Genomic DNA, 20,365 nt, shown 5'->3' with positions numbered 1-20,365 from the left:
GATTTTCTTCTATTCTTCCCTCAGTTTGTGTTTCTGATGTGAATATGAATGTGAATTATGAATGTTTGCATTCATAATGTAGTTCAGCACAGAATATTGACCCAGCATGATGTTGTACCATCCAGATACACATGTACAGTGAATTCAGGAAGTGTTCAGACGCCTTCACTTTTTCACATTTTGTTGCAATCTTATGCTAAAATTGTTTAAATTCATTTTTTCCTCTCCTCACTCTGTACTCATTACCCCATAATGACAAAGCAAAAACAACATTTTAGAAATGTTTGCAAATGTATTAAAAAGGAAAAACTGAAATATGACATTGACATAAATATTCAGACCCTTTGCTGTGAAATGTAGCTCAGGTGTCTGCTATTCCTCTTGATCATCTTTGAGATGTTTCTACTGCTTGATTGGATCCACCTGTGGTATATTCAATTGTTTGGACATGATATGAAAAGGTACACACCTGTCTTTATAAGGTCTAACAGCTCACAATGCATATCAGAGCAAGAACCAAGCCATGAGGTTGAAGGAACTGCCTTCAGAGCTCAGAGACAGGATTGTGTTGAGGCACAGATCTGGGTAAGAGCACAGTGGCCTCCATAATTCTTAAATGGAAGAAGTCTGGAACCAGGAGGACTGGCCACTCAGCCAGCCAGAGCAACTGGAGGAAAAGAGCCATGGTAAGAGAGGTGACCAAGAACCCGATGGTCACTCTGGCTGAGCTCCACAGATCCTTTGTGGAGACGGGAGAAACTTCCAGGAGAACAACCATGACTGCAACACTCCACCAGTCTGGGTTTTATGGCAGAATAGCCAGACGGAAACCTGTCGTCAGTGAAAGGAAAAAAAACAGGAAAAGCATGCTTTGAGTTTGCCAAAATGCACCTAAAGGACTCTCAGACTGTGAGAAACAAGATTTTCTGGTCTAATGAAACCAAGGTTGAACTGTTTGGCCTCAACTCTTAAGTGTCATGTCTGGAGGAAACCAGGCAGCGCTCGTCACCTGCCCAGTACCATCCCAGCGGTGAAGCATGGTGGTGGCAGCATCATGCTGTGAGGGTGTTTTCAGTGGAAGGGATGGGTCAGGGTTAAGGGAAAGCTGAACGGAGCAAAGTACAGAGATATCCTTACAGGACAATGACCCCAAGCACCCACCCAAGACAACACAAGAGTGGCTTAGGGCCAACCCTGTGAATGTCCTTGAGCCGCCCAGCCAGAGTCCTGACTTGAACCCTATCAAACGTCTGTCCGCCGACGGTCCCCATCCAATCTGACAGAGCTTCAGAGGATCTGCAGAGAAGAATGGCAGAAAATCCCCAAATCCAGGTGTGCAAAGCTTGTCGCGTCATACCCAAGAAGCCTCGAGGCTGTAATCACTGCCAGAGGTGCTTCCACTAAGTACTGAGTAAAGGCTCCGAATACTTATGTCAATGTGATATTTCAGTTTTTCCTTTTTAATAAATAATAAAAAAAAATCTAAAATCCTGTTTGTCATTATGGGATATTGAGTGTAGATTGATGAGGGTAAAAAATGAATTTAAACAATTGTAGCATAAGGCTGCAACATAACAAAATGTGATAAAAGTGAAGGGGTCTGAATACTTTCTGAATGCACCGTATTTAACTTTGAATCACATGTCATATATAATATTGATAAGTATGTTTTTAATAAGTGTACAATCACCTGAAAATAAGAATGGTTGTGTTACTTTACCTTGTCGTTACCTTAGAATGAGCTCTTTGTATCTACATAGGGAGTGGCTCCTCTTCTACAGAGCCCACCACGTTGGACTGTTTCTACAATAGCCCAGAACAGACAAACCAAACACTGACTCTGGAGAGGGTCTTTCTCTTTTTTTGTGAGTTTTGCAGGGTCTCCTACACACTCTGAAGAGGAGGGTGAGGGGTGAGGGTATTCAGTCGATTGCAATCTGCAACCCCGCTGCTTTAAGTGTGTCAAAATACAGTATTAGTTTTTCATTCTTCTGTTGATCAGTTGTTTACCACATATTTTCACTCTGCTCTGCTAGTGTAGGCTTTCTGCTGTGCTTAAATATACAGGTCATAAGTGCATCAATTAAAATATAAAATAGACTTGTATTGTTTTCATCAGGAGCGCAGTGTGAAAGCTGTGAAACGGGACCTAGGGAAGCTTTTAAAACCTAATGTGTAATTTCAGGATGACTATTAGGATGTCACATAGAAAATAAGCATAATTTAGCTTGTTGCTGCTTTTTGTCAGTGCTACATTGTAGTAGATACTATAAACTGAACAACAAATGCAGTTTTAAAGTTTAAATTTCAGCTCCCATGTCCCTAACAGGAAGAACATTCCTTTGTAACAGATTTGAGAGGACAGTGATTTCTCCCAGGCTTGAATGATTCAATTGTTTCTGTCTTCAGCGCCTCTTAAACCTCCAGGGTTTTTGTGCGCCGCTACTTCTCCCCAACAATGAAAAAACTATTCAGCAGGTCGTTACGTTATCATCTCAAATTGCAAAGTATCATATATTCTGCAACCTTAGCTGGCTGTCAACCCACAGGGTTTCACTGGGCTGTTGCTGCTGAGAGCCAGAGGGCTCCCAGCCAGACAAATTAAGATCCTGAATTAGAAACTAGAAGGTAACTGAGAGGAGAGATGTATGCACTGCTGGGGAGGAAGAAGAGGAGGAGGAGGAGAAAGGGGGGGGGGTGAATTGCTGCATCGCCCCTTTCTCTACAGATTACAGGACACAGCCTGTGATTGGAAAGCTTCCTAACAAAGCAGTGCTGGTGCACGATCAGTTTCAGTTCTTAAATAAGACGGATGGACGCGGGAAAACAGGCCAGACAACGGAGCCAGCTCCGACTGAGAATGTGTGTTTTCAGAAGCGGTTCAGTCTAGTGTTGTGTGTAGGTTTTGGCTTCTTGCAGTGATGTACCATGGGGCAGTCTGAGCGGCGTTCCTCTCTGATAAACAGCCCCAAAGCCTCCCATCCTTGTCGGCGCTCAACCAGCGAGCGCTGCCAGCCTTTTCCCTGCCCTCCTCCAACACAGTCCCGAGCAATGAGAGACATCCAATGTTATCAGCACTGCAGATTGCACAGCGCTACTGTCAAGGGCTTGTCTCATGAATTCACAGTGCAGTGCAGAGATTTTTTTTTTTTTTTCCCTCTCTTTACCCTACGGAAAGGCTTGTTTTGCACACATCACAAAGCAGATCAGTCAGTTAAATGTCAGAAAAAAAAAAAAGATACAGGAGTTTCCATTTTTTACAAGTGTCTTCACTCCAGACAACACGGCGTTCGTCACCGCTTTGTTATAAAAAGATCTCCGTGCGCACAGAAAGCAAACATGAGCCTTTGTCTTAAATGACTGAACAATTATGATGTGTCATAACCTGCTGTGAGACTCCAGCCCCGTTGGAAGCGGCTCGCAGCTGTTTCTGACCTATTTATGAAGCTTGATGGATGTAAGGTGAAAAGAGCCTTTTGTGTGTGGCTATCTTTTGTGTTTCTGGGGGAAGGTGATATAACCATCTCTGTCTTGTCTTATTCTGAGTGCCAACCGCTTTAGATACAAGAAAAATATTCTTAGTAAAAGATCAATAAACACTAGAGTCGGGACCGATCCCAGCCAGTATCGGTATCGAGTGCCGATACTGAAGCTTTCATGTTGGCTTTTGAACTGTTGAACGTGAGGAGGCGGCACAGGTCCATACAGTAAATTGATAGAAGCTATATACTGAATATAAAACAGTCTGTCCTTTGTGATTGTTATCTCCTTCTCCTTTTTGTTTGATACTTTTAATTATTTGCATGTTGCGATGTTTTATTTCTTCTAAGAGACTTCAGACTTTTAACCTGTTTTAATCTGTTCTTAACTTGTGTTTTTAGCATATAATACATTCATTTATTTTTAACCTCAGTTACTGTCTGCATGCTGTTTTGGGTCAGCAAAACTCCCCAATAGAAATTATAATTTTTTTCTTTTAAGTCACACTCCACACCCACGGCAAATTTTGCTTTGGAATACATTTAAATTTAATGCATTTTTGTATATTTTTTACTCTTAATAAGAAGTTCTGTGTGGTTTACTGCAGCCTCATGTAACCTTACACATAATACCAACAATCATAATAATATCCTGAAAAAAGAGCTCTGCAGATATCCAAATTCAGGTATCAGAATCGGATCGGAACTGAAAAACAGTGGATCGGTGCATCTTTAACAATAACATTTTAGTTGTGAGAGTCAGGCAGATATTGGTTTTCTCTCAGTGCTGCATCCATGCAGGCGGCTGTGGTCTTGACCTGGATAGAGCTGCTTTGAAAGAGAACGAGAGAGACGCAGTTGAAAAGCAAGGCTGAAGAAATCCCCTCCCCACACTTAGCCTCATTTACAGCCACAGCAGTCGAATGCAGATGAGAGAGAACATCTACAACATCTTTTTTTTTTTTTTTTCTTTTGGCTTGATTGCACGCTAGAAAGATTTTATTTTATTTTTTTTTGTATTGCTTAATGCAAAGCCAGAGGCATTTATTTAGCTGTGCTCAGATTGCCTTGAGGTTGTCAGTAAGGAGTGTTGAACTATTTAACAGCTTCACAAGTGCTGCGGGGCGGTCTCGTTCTGCATTGTGTGCAAAAGTTTGATGGTTTTGGCCAAACGTGTTGTCATTGGCATGGTCGCAGTCAGCAATAAAGATAGCAAGCATGAAACTAGAATATAACTGTTAAATGTTTACGGGAATTGGCTTTTTCTCACAGGTCTGCGAAGCCGTTCACATAGTGGAGGAAATGTTTTTGTTTTTTTTTCTTCAATGAATCTTAAAAGTGGCTTTTAACCTTTTCCTGACCTGCTGAAATCAAGCTGTTTGTAGTAATTAGGGCTGAAACTAACAATTATTTTCATCATTGATGAATCTGTTGATTGTTTTCTCAGTTATTCAGTTAGTTGTTTGGTCTTTAAAATGTCAGAAAATTGTGAAAAATGATCATTTTCCAGAACCCAAGATGCCACTTACTCACTTGTCATAGAGGACTAAATAAACCCTAAAATATTCACATTTAAGAAGATGGATCTAGAGAATCGTTGGTGATTAATATTCCGTCGATCGACAGATCAATGAATTGACTAATCGTTGCGGCTCTGCTGGTGATTTTCCACCCTGAGCAGCAAACGTCCTTCACAGATATCAACTGCTGTTTAACAGATTACATGAAACTTAGTTTGACTAACCTTTCCCTTGACATTTTCCCTTCTACATTTTTCTTTTGCTATAGTGGGAGTGAATAAATAAACCTTTGACCTTTTCTATTTCACACATACGTACACATGCTCAATTACACATATGCAGTGTGTGGTAGAGCCTCCATCATTTGTCTAGCAGAAAATCCTGCTTAAATCGAGCAAAACATATTAAAAAAAAAAGGCAATGTATTTAGAATTCTGTTGGTGTTCTCGCTTGTCAGTGAGGAAGACGGATTGTAGGCTATCCAAATGTTTAGATTTTGAGGGAACTATAAGCCTTTTTGCATAAATTCCACACAGGCCTATCAATCATGAAACATCACACTGTCTGGGCCAGACAAGCCGGTTCTGTGTAGCCTCTCTCTCAGTGTCACACAGGCATTAAACTCAGTTTTTAAATAACTTTAGAGGACTTTATTGTGTTTTTTTTGCCAGCAGTATCAAGTACTCCTGTTTATTTATCATGTGTAAATAAATCAAGATTGATACGTTATTGACATTACAAGGTGGAAAGAAGTTTTTCCCGGCAGGCTACAGGGAAGGGTTTGGTGTGTCACCGTTCTGTCTGCATATTGCAGGAGCTTACACACACACACACACACACAGTGACGTACAGTTGGGATACAGTGCGTCTCTGTGCTGTGCTGCTCTGCTGAAAGTAACAGACAGAAGGTCTGTACTCAACTCAGGTCTAATACCTTTTGGCTACTTCATCTTACTCTAAAACCTATTCAGATGAACTTTATGAAGCCTTCCTGCTGTTTTTCAGAAGCTTATATATCAGGATTTAAGGCTTTGTGATGTTTCTGCTGGAAAGAAATGTTTTAATTTGACAGACAGATTACTGACTGCAGTTTACTCTGAGTTATAGCTGACACTGTGGACTTGCCGTCCAATTTTCTGTGTTTTTATAATAATAACGTACAGGTGGGGTTGGGATTGGGAGAAGAATTCCCTCAATATCTGTGTTTATCTAACCAGCCACCTGTCTGTTCTCTCTCTCTGTGTGTTTTTCTGCAGCAGGATGCAGCAACTCAGTCCACTGAGATGTTAGTGAGAGATGAGGATGGGTCAGAGAAGGAAATCACGCCGGTGAGGCAAACAAGCCACCGCCCCTGAAAATCCAACACAGCTACACCGACTGACGCAGCCATGCCCCGCCTGCCCTCCTGATTCTCCTCCCCCCCCCCCCCCCCGTCCTCCTGCATTCTCCCCTCCTGTCAAACCAGAGTCACAACCCTCCCGACTTCCCGTCAAGTCAGCATGGCTACACCGTTCTTATGGAAACTGTCATCCCAGAAGCTGGGCTTCTTCCTGGTCAGCTTCGGCTTCATCTGGGGCATGATGCTGTTGCATTTCACCATCCAGCAGCGAGCCAGCCATGAGAACAGCGCTGTGCTACGGCAGCAGATCCTGGACCTCAGCAAGCGCTACATCAAGGCGCTGGCTGAGGAGAACCAAAGCGTCATGGATGGGCCTTATGTGGGAACCATGACGGCTTACGGTGAGTAACCAGCTCTCTAGCTGCTGTTCATGTCACCTAAATGGAATCAGACTGATCTTTCTTGTTTTTCCTGTAGTTTTGTTATGAAGTACACTTTTAGCAACTGTCTTAATCTTTTAACAAATGGTTAAGACAGCGGTAGCATAGCTCAGTAATGAGTCAAAGCAAATGGCACAATTTGGCTAATCGGAGATGATTGGAGAGGTTTAGGGACACCAGTGACACCACAAACTAAAAACTCCCTAGCTCCTATAAGGTTAGGCCAGGAAGAGGTCTGGAATATTATACAGGTGGACAAGATGTAGAAGTTTTATTGTGTTCTGCGTAGTTCTGGCATAAAGCATGTCCTAATTATTGTTATTCAAATATGACTCCTTATAGACGAGGACCAAAAACACTTTTTTGAGCCTCATTTGAACCGATGTAGTTTTGTTTGTGTTTTAGCCACATGCTAAACAAGCACATTTCCAGAAACTAGAAGATGTCACTTGTCAAATGATAATACATGCATCACGGCCTTACAGTTCTTCTATCATAAGCTTTTCCATTTGCCAAATGCCAAAAAAAAAAATCTATAAAAAAGGGTGGATGTTAAGGGGTTAAAGTTGCAGCTGTCATGTGTCACCGTAGGTATGGAAGCTCATCAATAGGCTTTATGTTAAAAGAATAGAATAAGAGATGCCAAACATATCTGAAAGCAGCTCAGACCTGCTTAACGTGGAACGTACAGGTGTCCTTCTAAGTGTTTGATGTAGAGGAATCAGCAGGATGAGCCTGCAATTCTTTCATTTGCATAAGATCATTACCAGGTAGAAACAGAATAATAGAAGCACCTTAAACCAAGTTACTACTGCATCATGATGTAGGCTTCTTTTTACATCTTCTCTAAATTGGATGGAATGGTTCCACACCGCCTATATTCAAGAAAAACTCGTCCAGGAGATGTAAAAACGCTGACACAGCTGCATCAGGGCATCATACTGTAATAGCACATGTCCACAAGACCCATCAATAAGTTATTCATGCCATTAATAGACCTGTATGGGTCGACAGGAGGCTTCATTAGAAACCTGAGATTGGAATTGATTGTTCTCTAATGCCCAGAGAAACAACAGGATACAGTAAAGCTCCTGGAGATTAAATCGGCTCCCAGGGAACATAAAGAAGAGATTGGAGTACACAAAGAAACCAATAGAGTGTGCGAGCGTTGTCATTTTTGAGACATACCGGCCGGTAATGATGGCGGCACATGTAGCTGTGTTGTCTTATCTCTCATATTTTGACCTTTTTCATATCATACAGCGTCTTTAATCTCTTTGCGTGCCGTAAAAAGCCGGATTAAATAACTGATTAAATAAAAAAAAAAAGCAAGACACAAATACTTTCTTATATTAGGATTTGAAGCTAGGTCTTTCTTTTGTTGGATTTAAATAACATTAATGTCGAAGATTACAATCAGCTAGGCTACAGGCTATATTTAGAAGTAAGTGGTTTACCTTATTTTCAGCAGTCTTCAGTAGTATTTAAGGCTTGCGGGGGTTCAACAGAGAGGTGAGCAGGTAAAACTTGTTTTAGCAGGCCCTAGAAAATCAAACCTCACTGTCTCACATATTGAATCAAGAGCAACAGTATGACTTGGTATCTTCCTCTACAGAAGGTTTCCTCTCTCTCCCTACAAGGCAAGTAACTATATAATACATTTACTTGCTGTAGAGTGGGAGCTATCCTACTGTGATTAATTTGGGGTTCATGTAATCTAAGCCCATCTCATAGATTTTAGTCTCCAGGGAAGAGCGTCCTGTCCAGTTTGTTTTGTTCCCTTTTATGATGGATTGATATTCATAGTGGCCGTCGGAGCTGCAGAACAGCCTGCTGACCGCCGTCCAATATCACATCAAAATCCATTTCATGTCCTTGATTAGATAGCGAGGCAGCAGGATACTTTGTGCTTCCTGCGCTCGCTCTCTCGGTCGATGATTTGTCCTGATCCAATCTGTAATGAGTTTAAGGGGAACCAGGGTTTCCTCCTTTGCTACCCCTAAATGACCCATAAAATCTTAATGCATGTGAATTTAATATGGAAGCCCATTTGGAGCGCGGTTGGAACATCGGTTTATTGGTCAGGCTCACTGGAAGAAACACACCTGTTGAACAGAGTGGAAGCAAAGTGCACCCGTGTGAAGATTTCTGTAATGCAGCTTTCACATTTGCCTAAATGAGTGGTTATCAAATCGGGGGGAGGGCAAGGGTAAACGGTGGATCATGTCAGCTGAGATAGCCTACTTGACATGGTGCTTTAAAGTTCTTTTTAGTGGAAATATAGTGTAAAATACATAAAAATGATGGACCTACAGTCTGTGTTGGACGAGGTGTTCATTTTCATTTCTTTATTGTGCAATCTTATTAATATTTCACCACATTAAAAAAAAGGCATTTACATGAACCATGTACCAAAATACGGAACAAAATATCAAACTCACCTTCAAAACTCTGTAAAATATGCAGTTATTCCATTTCCTTTTGGGCTTTTGATTTTTTTTCTCAGGTACACGGTAGTCAGAAGTAGTGACTGTCTGAGGAAGAGAAGGAACGACGTGTCACTGTTCATAGAGCTCAAACGCTGATAGCCTGTATCTCAGCCCTCCATACAGAGTGAGACGACTCCACCTGAAACTGAACTCAAATCAGACTGCACAGAGAGGGGGGAAAAAACTTTAGGGAAAGCTTGAATTAAATTTTAGATGTGTCTGTTTTGTGGGTGAGAAATGAATCCAGCTCTAAAGGTCTATAATCTAAGAGAACAGCAACACTATACCTAGCTATTATAACACCTCCTAGATTCCTGCAGTCATCCCATCAAAACCACAGTCATGCTATCCCCTCCCTTTCACAACAAGTCAGATGTGACAAGGATATGATCTTTCCTTTTTCCAGCCCCCCTCAACCCCCGCCCCCTCTTGAAACCGAGCCCCGCAAGCCACAAGACACCGTCTCCTGTTACCGCACAACTCGGCAGCTATTGTAGGCTTCTTTTGTGGCGCAGGACACACATCACACTTCGCCTCGTCCCGCTCCGTAGGGCCGGTATCAGAGTTCAGGAGGATCCAGCTGCCCCCACGGCGAGCACTGGGTGTGGTGTCAGCTTGTATCGCTGGTCTAATCCCGTCTGTCCTCTGGAAGGTCATTGTGTGCTCCTTCTGCTTCTGCCTGCTCTTTGTTATTGAACACTAGTAAGACATGGAGACCACTACCAGGCTTGGGGTCAAGGTTTGCCTTGCGGATGACAGTAAACAATAGGGATCACTGATGAATGCCTCAGGCTTATGTTTACTTATAATCACTTCTTTTCAATGCCCATAGGCTTAATGAAAGATCCCTAGTCATTGCTCATCCAGATTATTATCTTAGTTCAGTATGTTTAACGCTCCAGGATTTGTTTTGCAACTGTATCACCTTGCTAAGAAATATTGAGACAGGCAGAAATGTGTCCCTAGGTGTGCTATTAGTCATCTGGTTACCTGGCAGCAGTGTTAGTGTACAGAAGGACACGCTAGAGTGTTGTTCACAGCACCATGGATGCTTTTCTGACTCAATGACTAATGAAGGTCTCTGAGCCTCACATTTAATTATTGTTAACTTATGCTCTCAGTATCACAACATATGCTTTTTAACATTTAGTGTCTTGAACATCAAATGTCTGCATCTTTGTCACCTTATTCAAGGCTTATGTTTAAAGCAAACTTTTCTAGAACATCCTGTATTTTTTAGCATTGAACCCACCGCGTGCAAATTGCAGGATATTAGGTCTTTCTCACTGCAGAGTACAGCATGTTTGTAGTCGTGTCCTTGGGAGTTCCATCTCGCCAAGTTCAAGCGGAGGATGCGGTAGACCCCATTTGCAACTGGGACAGCAGCATTCTTGCTGACATCACCAGCTGAGCTCCGGTGGTTACATTTCAACACGACCGTCTACACCTGTTGTGAAAGAAAATATTCTCAATTCAAAGGCTTAAAAACAGGACAAACATGCCAGATGTTTCAGAGCTTTTCAACCATGTTGAAACACCACACGCTGCTGTTTGTTTTCCAATTATTACATATATTTTAGATTTTAGAGATGTGCTGAAGACTGTACATAGCCAAAAGAGGAAAAAAAGCATAACAGATCCCCTTTAACTTTACCTTAGGTTTATCTGACAAAAAGAGATATATCTTATGATATCTTATGATATAAAACAGAATCTAAATGGTTACTTCCTTGACTGAAAGAAAAATCTAAAAACTTCTCTGCCATTGCTGCTGGTTGATGCAAAACACATGTTGGGATATTTGTCTACCCAAAATCCACAAAAGTCAGCTCTCAGAGCAAAATTGCCGTGCTTGTCAAAACATATGGAGTGAACAACACAACATACTGTCGAGTAAGGCTATATTTTTTGTATTATGTGTTATTACAAACATCTTATTTCTGGAACGGAACCTGGAAGTTGTGGTTTCACATTGGCTTCCTATGAGCAGCTTACCTTACCTATCTTTTTTTCTTTCCTATTGTACAGCATGTCGAAGTCAGCTAAAGTACAAGCTGAAATATTAAACAAGCTGTTAGATTCTCTCTGATGCTCAGCCTGATGCTAGTGGGCACAGGCCTGTGTGCCAGAGGTGAACAGAGGGGGGCATTAACTCCAGGCTCCCCTCCCTTTTTTTTTCCTCCCCTAATTATGTACAGCCCGATAGCTTGGCAAAGCCGCCGCTCCAAATCTTTCCATTTGGTTTCTTCCTGGTCTCACTGTGCTACGAGCTCTGTGCATCAGCTCCTCCCAGCGCGCAGAGCTCGTCCAAATCAGACAAATGCTCTGGCGTTTTCTCTTCACACCAATCAGGCTGGTGCGCTCTGCCAGGACTCGTCGCGCCCCTTGCCAATCTCTCTGACGTGATGAAAACTGGCGTGTCAAATGCATCACTGTGAGGGGAAAATGTGGCGCTTGTATGTGATAGACAAGCTGCAATTATCATCATCTCAGGAAACCAAAGCATGATGCACTCCGAATCTGTTCTGTACGCACAGAAGCCAATGCATACATAATATAATACACTGTCGGTCTGTTGATTATGGCAGAGCTCTTTGCTGATGACAAATAGCATGTTGATGATAACATAATTGTTGTTATGGTGTATGTACCAGTTACAGCGACTTGACTTAACATTTCTGTATAAATGTCACCGCAATCGCTGCAGGTTACAGCATCAGAAACAAGATCTAGAAATGCCACGTCTTAAAATCACGACTGCCATTTTCAATGTATGGCCTATCCGTCTCGTTACTGGTCAGCGTCCCTCCTGCTTGTTATGCCGTTAGCTGTGTCCTATGCGGATAAATGCTCATGGAAAAAAAAAAAAAAAAAAAGACGCCCACAGAAATGCAAAGACCCAAATTAAACAGCAAGGTCACTCGCAATGGCGCGGCGGCTCCGGTTTTACATTTAAATAAGCCTCAAGCTGGCTGCCTGAAATCCAACGACTGGTTGTAAAGGGAGATGAAGTGTCCCCGTTCATATATTTCCAGACATACTTGAGAAACGCTTCCCAGACTACAGGCGGCAGCAAAAATTACACGTACTCACTGTAACCGTAACCCTGGTGATAATGAAAGAATTGGACGTTTTCTCTTATTGTTCAGTTAATCAGATACAGATCGAGCCTGTTAGTCCAGACATCTATTTAATGAGTTTCATATGCTCTCTTCAACAGCCTTTCATTCATGGTCACTCTGATGAGCTCTTACCTAAAGACTAAAACCTGATTGTGTATATATTCTATCCCACATACTTGGCATTTTATATATTTATCAGGAACTGTTGTTGCTATTAAGGCTAGTTTTAGCCATGCTAGCTGTGTAGTTATATGGATAGCTATCCAAGCTGAAATATCTCAACAGCTACTGGATGGATTGCCTTGAAATTTTTACAGACATTCATGGACCACAGAGGTTCCTAATCCTACTTGGGTTTGGTTTGCTTGACATTTGTGGTCTTGTGTGAAATGTCTGATCAAGTATAAGGCAGATTGCTAAGACATTTGGTGATATTTTAGGATATTGGTGGAGAAATAAAGAACATTTCACAATAAAACCCAATAATACAATGCACATTCTCACTTTCAGACTTGAAGAAGACCCTCGCAGTGCTGCTGGATAACATCATGCTGAGGCTGGGCAAGCTGGAGTCCAAAGTGGAGAACATCTACAATGGCACAGGGGGAAACCTGACCAATGGCACCAGCACCGCCACACCAAGCTCCACGAATTCAGAGAAAGTTAACGTGGCAGGTATGTCTTGGGTTTTATTGTATTTTTGTGTGCTTGTGATAGTGAGGTGGCAAGGGAAGGGAAGCTGTGCCTTACTTTCTGAAGTTGGCTTCAGAAAGTCAATAGTCACATACACCATGACTCATGTTTGGGTCAGTTTCCTACAGTTTATTTTTCTAGAAGAACCCCCGGTGTATTAAAACGCACAGTAAACATATAGTAGCTGAGCCCAATTAAAAGCTGATTGTTTGTGCTTTCTATGAGCTTACATGACCCCTGTTTTATTTCAAAATTCTCGCAGTGAAAAGCTTTCCCCAGGCATACGCCCAACTAAATCCTCACAGTATTGCACAGTGCACACCAGGCACTTTATAGGACCAGACCGCATCCTTGGACATAATTCAAATAAGGGCTCCGTTCACGCTGCATGACCCTTTTATTAGTTTTCATTGATTTTCCTGCCAGCTTTCAGATGATGAATTCAGCCCAGTTGAGAGAGTTGAAGTGTTGGTTTTTCTGGGATCTTGGGACTTGCTCTCAGTTGTTTGCGCAGTATTAAACAGTAAGAATGTGGCGTCTGTGCTCTGAAGCAATATATGCAGAATTGGATGAGGCTGATTGAGTTGCACAAAGTCACATTTGAATGGTTTGAATCCTAATGACAGCTGCTGCACTGGCATCTTTTAGCAAATATCTATTCCGCCTTTTTTTTCTTTTAAAGCCACGAGTTGAGTTGCGGTAAGTGAACATAAGCATCATATGAAAGTGACGGAACATCATCAATGTGTCATGAGATAGTATGCAGCTCTCTGACTTTCGTGATGACTCAACACCTGATTTCCTTTTTTAAACCGCCAGCCACTAATGCCACATGCTTTTACATTTAAAAGTGAAAGTGTTAAGTATGTCTGTCTGACTCTAAAACAATCATCTAGTCTTTGGACGGGTGCTTTGTGTAGTGCTGTATAATCCTCAAAGAGCTTTTCTCTTATCCTGATATAAATGTTTCTGCACTGAGATGAATTAAAGACAATGTAATGATAATAAAATGTACTTGGTGCCTTTTTAAAAGCATCAATTGCCGGTAGATCTGGTGGTCAGTATTAGCTGATGAGTAGAAAATTAGCTGACAGTAATTTTGATTAATCAGAGATTAATCACTTGTTATTTTTTTAAATGGCAAAAATCCATTGGGTCAAGCTGCTCAAATATGAATATTTGCTGGTTTTCTTCAATAATATGATATAAACAATGATAGTAAACTGAATATCTTTTGGTTTTGGATTTTCTTACAAGCAATTAATCATGAAAATAACCAGCAGATTAACTGATAATGAAAATCATCATTACTGTCAAGAAATGATGTAAGCACTAGGGATTGTAAAATTAGGTTAAAGAAAATGCGAAACATGATACAACTGAATATGCAGACTAGTTATGTAAAATCGTATCTAAAAATAACTGTGATTTTTGGCAGCCGAGGCGTCTCAGCCAGTGTGTGCAAGAGTTAGTTGTCTGACTATAAATGTCTGTTTCAATCTCACCATTGTGGACACTAGAGATATGACACTAATCTCATCCACTATTGTCGAGGCACTCTTGGCTTGAGCTCCTGTGTTTTGGACCGATAGTAGCTGGACCTGTGACACATGTCAATAAACCTGCAGCACCCTTCAGAGACAACGTTTGGATCCTCAGTGCAGGTCAAGCTGACAAAGCGGCACCCACATCTCTCTTGGCAATGAACTAAAAGCCCCCACCAATCCAGAGTCCTCATCGGTGCATGTCTCCTGTCTTGGAGTGGGTGGCAGGGAGCGCTATTGCCAACTTCACTAGTGCTCCTCCCTGACTGGAAGGCAATTACAGAGATAAGAATCTGGACAGTGAAGGGAACACGCCTGCCTTTCAGAGAGGCTGCTATCAAGATGGAGTCGAGCAGCAGCCCTGGGACTGCACTGTTTCCGCCTCAGTTGTATACATTTTCTTTGCCAAGGACTCGGCATGTCAGGGACCAAACCTGGCTCTGTCTTACTCGGAGCAGAGGATGGGTTGAACTTTACCACATCACACAGAACAGTGACTTTTTTGGAGGTTTACACCATCACATCTCTGCTTGACAGAACTGAATCTCCTCTTTCATCCTGGGGAAAAAAAAGAAGCTGTTCAGCTCAGTAACTGTTCCCAGAAATAAATGTCTGTCAATTCACTCGGATACCTTTTTGAATTAGACGTTTTATATGACAGAGAGTGAAAAAGAAATCACATCATCAGCACTGTCGGGGGATGATCCAGGGTATTTTGTTTGTTGCTCGTGTTTTATTTCCTCCTGTGCTAGCTCTCTGAAATCCCACATCGCACAAATATGATTGAGGCTATTTTGAAAGAAAAACATGAAAAAATGCCCCAAATGTTCAGGGACTCTTCCCAAGGCCTCTGAGGATTTGCTTAGGATGCCGAAAATGGTAGTGTGCAAAAATCTGAATTTCATTTTAACTAAAAAAAAAAAAAATACATTAGATATTCTCAGACTTCATCAGAAACTTCCCAACTGAGCCTGGTGTCGACATGTAAGCAGTGCAACAACAGTAAGTCCAAATTGTCTCGGGCTACTTACTGCTGCTGTCGTGAGCTAACAGCTGCGCACACATTGTTTCTTGTGATTGCTCATCTCACAAGAATGTGGCCCTGTAGTGCCGCCACCCCATATAAAGGGCAGAAGATGGTATTTGGGCGCCGGGAACCTTTAAAGGGATGTTGCAAAAAAAGCAGGTCTGCAGGCCAGAGTACGTACACAAAAAGTGATACTTATAAACAAAAACCCCAGAACCCCAAAACCCCAGAACCCCAAAATCCCAGAACCCCAGAAAATTCAACAAAAATAACTTGAGCCATAGCAACAAATACAATCTGCAGCTTCACAGCAAGCTGCCACCCACTCTCTTCCCCACTTCATTCAATAGACCAGTGACCGGCCTTTTACCTTCACAGCCTCATCTAACTGGAACGCACCAGTTGTTACCGCTGACGGTCACAATTCGCTATGGTTACACACACACAGCTATTAATGCACCAAATAATACAGAATGTCATTTACTACAAAACAGTCTCATCCTTCCTACGTCAACTTGACAGAGCCTAGTGACTCACCGCTGAGTGCTGCTAATGATGCACACCTGTTGTCACTATCACTGATTAACTCAACTCAAAAAAAAAAAAAAAAAACAGCAACAAAATACTCATACATTTGTGCAGCATGACTGAAATGAACAGAAACATCAGACTGAAATTAGCGATTTAACACAAAAACGCCAGTAATGTCGGGAAGCAGGGCTCAGTGAAAAGGGAGAGGAGCAACCTTTTCACAGGCCCGCTCTCATTGCTTTACTGTCACACTCCATTGTTTGCGCTATAAAAACAGCACTTTGAAGAAGATGCCTCTGTTGCAGCAACACTTGTTCTGTTTATGCACAGGAATAGTTTAGGCATTTGGCCTTGTGCGCTGTTGCATTTAGCAACAAGGACAAGAGGCACAGAAGCCCCTTATAGTATCAAAACAAGTCCATCTACCAGTAGAGGCATGCTTCGGGTCTTCCTACAATGTGTGAATGAATGAATTATGTTTCTGTTTGTGTACTGCTGCATTTTCTTCAACTGTTTAAAAAGAAAAAAACCAAGTCAATCTGGCCTTGGTTGCTGCCTAGCAGGAGGCAGATGGGACTCGGTCCAACAGCGGTCTGTGAAGCCTTGTCTTGCCATGGCTCGCTGATGTGGCTAATCAACCTCCCCAGCAGTGTTTCATCCGTGAGCCGGGGCCTGTGGAAATGTAATCTCGTTCTACACACGCACGCACACAAACACCCCGGCGTAGAAACAGATGTAATGAATGTTAAGGTGGTGATTTGCAGCCATCTAACTAGCCCTCACCCCTTTCTTTCTTCATCTCTTCCTCCTCTGCGATATATCTCCCCCACCCCCCTTGCGAGTGTTATCAACGTCCCTTCCGTCTCGCTGCCGGTGATTTTTTCAGGTGATTCGTAGCTTTCTGTCACTCTGACATTGTCTGCTTTTTTTTTTTTTCTCCGGTAAACAAAGACCCGTGCGTTCTCCGCTCAGGGCGTCTTCAATCCTTTGTCTCTTGCGTCTGCTTGCATCTCCATTCACAGTGAAAGATGAGATCCACGGTGTCAGCGTCAACAAAGGAAAAGGGACAAGGACAGAATTCCTGCCCTGCTTTCTGCAAGATTTCATTGGCCAAAAATGACGTCTGTGACACTACGCTTTAGCTGATGCTTTTATTTATGCAGAGCAACTTAGAGGAGGGAGAATATCAGCATTCAGAAAAAATCTAATCCTCGCAACATCATCATATTATTAGCATTTTAATACTGGAAACATCTTGCGGGCCTCTCGTGCATTTAGAGCAGAGTGTGTGGTCTCCATTATGTTCTGGAAGGCCTGTTTTCTTCTTCAGCGTGCGGATCAATACTAATAAAGTACACACACACACACTCAGTGCTAATATGTTGCTGAGAGATGCTGTCTGCACCAACACACAAGCGAATACTCGCACGAACGCTGACACTCATCAACACACAGTCTTTTGTAAATGGCATAGCAGCGTTGGCGTAACTGAAAACTTCTAAAATCATTAGTTTTGTAGGTGTTATGATTCATACTTAACAGTGTTTTTGTTTCAATACTGTAAATAGACAAAATTTCCATAATGAAAAAGTTAATTATATGTTTTTTTGTTCTTCCTGCAGCTGCTAATTTGCTTTAGTGGCTTTGTGGTAAATTACAGCACTGTGATGCAATGAGATGATACAAAAAAAAAAATCCAGCATCTTATCGACAACCAGTCAGATTCAAGCCTGCAGTCGGAGCGTCCGGACCTGAATCTTGACACCTTTTAATGTAAAAATCTGGAGACGAAGTGTTTCTCTACATCTTGTGCTCACCTGCACATATGAGAGCTTGACACAGCATGGAGTTCTAGCCTCCCCAGGACTTTCCCTTCACAAACCAGCAGGAAACAAGCACAGACAGGCTCTTTCACTGTCAGTGTGTGTGCGCGCATATTTCCATTTGCGTATGGAATCCATCACAGAAAAAAGCTCACACACACTGTATCAGGTCCCTGGAGATCCCACCCATACGGAGCGCATCAGATCCTCTTATAGCGCCGCCGTAAACAAACAGCAAACAGCAAGAAAGCGCAGACAGTTTTGCTTTCATTAAGTTCGTCGCCTGGCAAAGCGTTAGAGCCAAGGAATGCTTCCTCGGGCGCTGTCGACAGGGCTTGTGGAATCATTGCTCCGTTAGCTTGAAATATGTGATGCACGCTATCTTTTACACAATAATCATTACATCACAGATATTCAACCACTCCTGGAAATAGATTTCAACAGAAAAAAATTTTGAACATGTACAACATCCTCCACGGCCATATCGTTTGTCATGGAGACAGAAACCGAGAATGCAAACATTCATACAATTCATACCAGAGATAACAGTATCATAGCAGCCGTTTGAGTACAGTCACTTAGATTTAAAGTGTCACTCACTCTCTGTTAAATTTAAACCTTTATTTAACCACATAAAGAACAATGTACTGTATGTGTGGGTTGCCACAACAGACAGCAGGGATAAAAAGGTGCCGTGTGATGGATAAATACAGCACAAAAGGACAAGACAAGCTGGTAAAACTATCAAAAATGAACACACTTGTATATAGAATTTCCAATCAGCAACTGTAAGTTTTTTTGATGTCAAGCCAATGTTGTCCTTGTGGTTAGAAACAAAAAAAAAACCCACTTAATTGCACCCTGAAGGGCTCCATTTCCTGTTTAATCATATTTAATGTATCTAAATAGCAGAAGCAAAAATCCCTTGACCCATTGTTACAGGGGCCAGGGCTCTCTAATAAAGACCAAATGTTGAAAAGAGATGAACCAAAAATTCACTAGAATGTTTTTTTTTGTTGTTTTTTTTCAACACAATAGCACACATACTGCATTATAAGCTGCTTGCTCACAGTTTATTCAATTTCCAGCGTGCGTCATTAAAAGAGGACTCAACGGATTTAGCAATGCGCTCCCGTAATACTGCCGACGGACAGTTTCAAAAACAATCGAAACGGCAGATATTATTTATTTTATTACACGCATTCTTCAACGCGCTTTTTCTAATCAGATATGCTTCTCATAACGCCATATATCAAATTTCGAAAGGAATTTGTTTCCCTAGAATTCATTATTCAATAGCTGTAACGCATTAGAGTCTGTGAAAAGTGTCACTGACTTTAGAGTCATGTTACCCTCTCTCTATTAAAAGGTGATGATTTTGCAAGGTGTCTGTTTTGTCAATCAGCGGCATGAAACTCCACATTTATTCCTCTGTTTCTGAAATATAGATCATCAGCACCGATGCTGCGGTGTAACGACGCTTTTGGAGTTAGCTGCAACCTCATAAGAATTAAAAATAGCTTTCTGCTAATCGACTGTGCATACAACTCTATTGAGTTTAGAGCGTTTTAAGGAAAATATACAGTATATTCACATGCCGGGCCCCTTCGTCCCCACACCCACACACACACATGCACACGCACACATGCACACACACTGTCTCTCTGTCCTCTGTTTTTCCCACAAGCAGGCTCGTCCCTCTTGAGGTTGTGGCTGATTGAGAAGGCAGGGGTGGGACGGGAAGAACATCTGGGGCTAATGCACCATTGGCTGAGACACGTGTACCCCACTTTTTCACCGTCTCCTTCTCTCTTAACTCTCGCTCTTCCTTCCATCTTTATTTCAATTCAGTGACTGCAAAGTAAACATACAAATATACAGCATTCTTCCCCCCCCCCACATGTACTCTTTTTTTTTTTTTTTTTTTTCCCAGTGTCCTCTGCAACTCCCTTCTTTCTCCTCTCTCTCTCTTGTTTTCTTTATATGCTGCAATCAGTCTGCCTCTGCTTGCATCCCCCTTTTTCCTCCACTGTGTCTCTCTCCTCTCTCTCTCTCTCTCTCCGTGCCAGGATTGTTGTTGTGCTGGTTAAAGCCACAGCCCTGCAGGAATATAATCTGCGCTGCCTCCTTCTACTAAATATCAGCCGTTTCTCCGGGCGAATCACATGCAGTAATATACACAAACATCCACAGCTCATCTTACATTCACTGCAGATCACACTCGAACTGAGAGGAGACTGCAAAAAAAGATGCATTTTGCGCACAGCGTCTGACAAGCGGATAATCTCCCACATTTGTTATAGGCTCGCACACGCGTTCGCACCTTTCTTACAGAGAGATAAAAAGTGATGGTGAGAT

The 20,365-nt window shown here is 42.0% G+C and overlaps 1 protein-coding gene across 6 annotated transcripts in view; it reads left to right on the top strand.

The window, feature by feature from the left end:
* Positions 1-20,365, top strand: part of mgat5 (alpha-1,6-mannosylglycoprotein 6-beta-N-acetylglucosaminyltransferase) — a 90,630-nt gene that overhangs the window by 8,701 nt on the left and 61,564 nt on the right. For 3 of the 6 annotated variants that reach the window (XM_067583548.1, XM_067583543.1, XM_067583542.1), the window contains 2 exons: positions 6,256-6,739; positions 12,900-13,064. In XM_067583548.1, the coding sequence (XP_067439649.1) occupies positions 6,499-6,739; positions 12,900-13,064 (406 nt within the window). In that variant the 5' untranslated portion in view covers positions 6,256-6,498. The remainder of the gene's footprint in view (positions 1-6,255; positions 6,740-12,899; positions 13,065-20,365) is intronic. The other 3 variants (XM_067583546.1, XM_067583544.1, XM_067583547.1) reach the window with 1 other exon arrangement.

This window comes from Thunnus thynnus, chromosome 24 (genome assembly GCF_963924715.1).
Source record: "Thunnus thynnus chromosome 24, fThuThy2.1, whole genome shotgun sequence".
Classification (NCBI taxonomy): Eukaryota; Metazoa; Chordata; class Actinopteri; order Scombriformes; family Scombridae; genus Thunnus; species Thunnus thynnus.
The sequence above is the reverse complement of the archived record's forward strand: the minus strand, read 5'-3'. Positions and strand labels throughout refer to the sequence as shown.